General features: G+C 25.0%; 1 protein-coding gene across 1 annotated transcript in view; it reads right to left on the bottom strand.

The window, feature by feature from the left end:
- Positions 1 to 8: 8 nt before the first annotated feature.
- The window catches only part of LOC106687282 (uncharacterized), a gene marked incomplete at its 5' end in the record, with an annotated part of 5,954 nt that continues 3,309 nt past the window's right edge, over positions 9 to 2,653 (bottom strand). The window contains one exon of the mRNA XM_024362821.2: positions 9 to 289. Coding sequence (XP_024218589.2) covers positions 147 to 289 — 143 coding nt within the window. The remainder of the gene's footprint in view (positions 290 to 2,653) is intronic.

The raw sequence follows: 2,653 nt of genomic DNA, 5'->3' as shown, positions 1-2,653 counted from the left end.
CAACTAGATTAAAAAAAATATTTTCAAACATTTGATTTATTTTCCTTTATAAAATTATAAATAAAATATATTAAAACTAATTAATACTCAAAGCACTTAACCTAACTATTTAATATATACATTTTATGAAATACACCCATCTTATCCTAACGGACATCGCTGTCAGATATGGGGTCAGGCCGAATACCTTCAGGACAACAGCAAGCAATGATATAGTCAAATTCATCACACAGTCTGTTCAGAGCAACTGGACATTTAGTATCTAATGCACACAGGTAAGGAATCCTTTCTGAAATAATAAGAATTATAAATGAAAAGATCTAAATCGTGAGGAACAAAAAATAAAAATATTAACTAAAACTAGGGATTAATTTTAAGGAGTGAAATTTGTTTATCCCATAAAACTAACAAGTTTGCAAATTTTTGGAACTATAAAATTGTTTGAAGGCCCTTTTACATAAGTAAGTTTCTTTTTATCAAGAACTTTAACAAGCCCACTTTTATCAAAGAACTATATCGTGTAAAAGGACGTTTATTAGATAATTTCAGCTTATTAAATCAAAGTATGTATTGCGAATTTAGTAGCACTACTCATATCGACCAAAAATATTAGTTATCAGAACCCAATGCTGTTATAAAGTTGTTTTTCAATGCTCTAAGTTTTGTGGTTCTAAGTTATCATTTTAGCATATTTCATAATCAAAATATCTGTCTTAAAAGAACAACTGGAACACAAATTTTGAACAAATATAATATATACTATAATGTTATATTATAGTTAAAAGAATATATTAATCACAAGAAAAAAAACTATACTAAAAATGTCCAGCACTGATTCAAAAGTTTCATTAACTGGAAATTAAACCTCACTTCTTAAGTTTAATATCTGTTTTTTTTTAACAATTGAATTTCGGATATCTTTCCACTAGCAGAGCAAACAGTGACCTTGTATTGCTACAGAAATTGTCAAATTTTAAAATTAACATCCCAGAACTTTTTAAATTCATTAATTTTATTATTGCTGTTCATGATGTGAGACATTCAAAAGACTTTAATGTTCCTTTTATTCAAAATAATTATACTAATTATTCTTCTATTAATAAAATTCAAAGAAAATCAAATTGATTGTGATATGTTTTTGACTTTTTTGTACACTTTTAATCAAAAAATAAATATTACAAGTTGATTTTTATCGCTTTGTAATTAATTTTTCTGTAGTACAAAAATTTTAAATTGATTATTTATGTTTCTTAGGTTATTAATAGTTTTAAAAGTTTATATTTATATTTCATGTATGTTTCTTGAGTCTTTATGTATCTTGTAAATTACATTTATGCATGTTTAAATTATTTTTAAGCTTTAAAGTTCTATTATTTTTTTAAATTAAGTTAGTTATTTAATTTATACATAAGTTCAATTTTGTTTTATTTATCTTTTTATTAGTTATTTGTTGCAGTCAATATGTAACCTTTTATTTTATCAGGACTTGTTTTATTGTTATAACAAATAAATAAATATAACATACTGCATAGGTAGGTTCCAAAATCGAGGTTACTTTTTAAATATATTTAGTGGAAAATAATGTAAACTAATTGTCAATTTGAACAAAGTTTTGATCAAAAAATGTTACACTGAAAAATAGAGTGATAGTTTCCGATTGATCATCTCCTCCTAGTGCAGACAATCTAAGAATTAACAGTAATTTCTTGATCAGGAATTTAATCGAAAAACATTACTTCCATAACCTTAAAAATGCAATTGATTATTAATATTTGAATGTGCTATCATAAATACATACATTAGCTGTTTAATTGCTGTTGCAGCAGCAGTCTATCATATAACGATAGTCTGTGCAAAGCGGTTCTCTATAGATGGGGCATTGTAAGTTTCCAGGACATGGCACCGTAATGGAATCTAAAACAGTCCAACGAATTTTTAAGAATGTATTTTTTCTTAAAATTCTTGTTAATGTGACAATTATTAAATTTTATGAAACTTATTGACAACTTTATAATTAAAAAAATTGCAATTGAACATTTTATATTTCCACTATTCCTATTATATTCCAATTATTTGTAATTTATTATATAAATTTTGTTGATAATTTTGGCTAAAGTAATCAACTATAAGTATATTGCTGTTACTAAGATATTTGATTATTTGTATATCTCTGATTTAGAAGGCACACATTGATAGGTGAAATTTTTATTTTTATTTCTAATTAATAGTTTAATCTATATTTATCAATCAAATTTGTAAAAAATATAATTTAAAGACTTTTAATTTAACAACAAATATTGTATTTGTAGGAAGATGGTCAGGGTAGTGGTAAAGAAAGGTACACAAATGGGAGAAAAACGATTTACTATTAACCAATGTTTCATCCCATTTTGCAGGGCTTCATCGGGATTAACTGAGAAAAGATTATAAAGAATATATACACAAAGTTGTATGAAAAACGATATAAAAAGGAATGACACAAATTAAAATGATGTATATGTAAATGAATTTTGAATGAATGATGTATATGTAAATGAATTTTGAATGAATGATGTATATGTAAATGTTCTATATATGTATGTATAGTTGACCGTAAAAATTGATATATAGGGAGATGGTCAGGGTTGCGGTCAAAAGAGAAATAAAAATAGTT

Source organism: Halyomorpha halys, unplaced genomic scaffold (assembly GCF_000696795.3).
Source record: "Halyomorpha halys isolate HHAL.00 unplaced genomic scaffold, Hhal_1.1 Scaffold941.1, whole genome shotgun sequence".
Lineage (NCBI taxonomy): Eukaryota > Metazoa > Arthropoda > Insecta > Hemiptera > Pentatomidae > Halyomorpha > Halyomorpha halys.
This window is presented reverse-complemented; position numbering and strand designations above follow the sequence as displayed.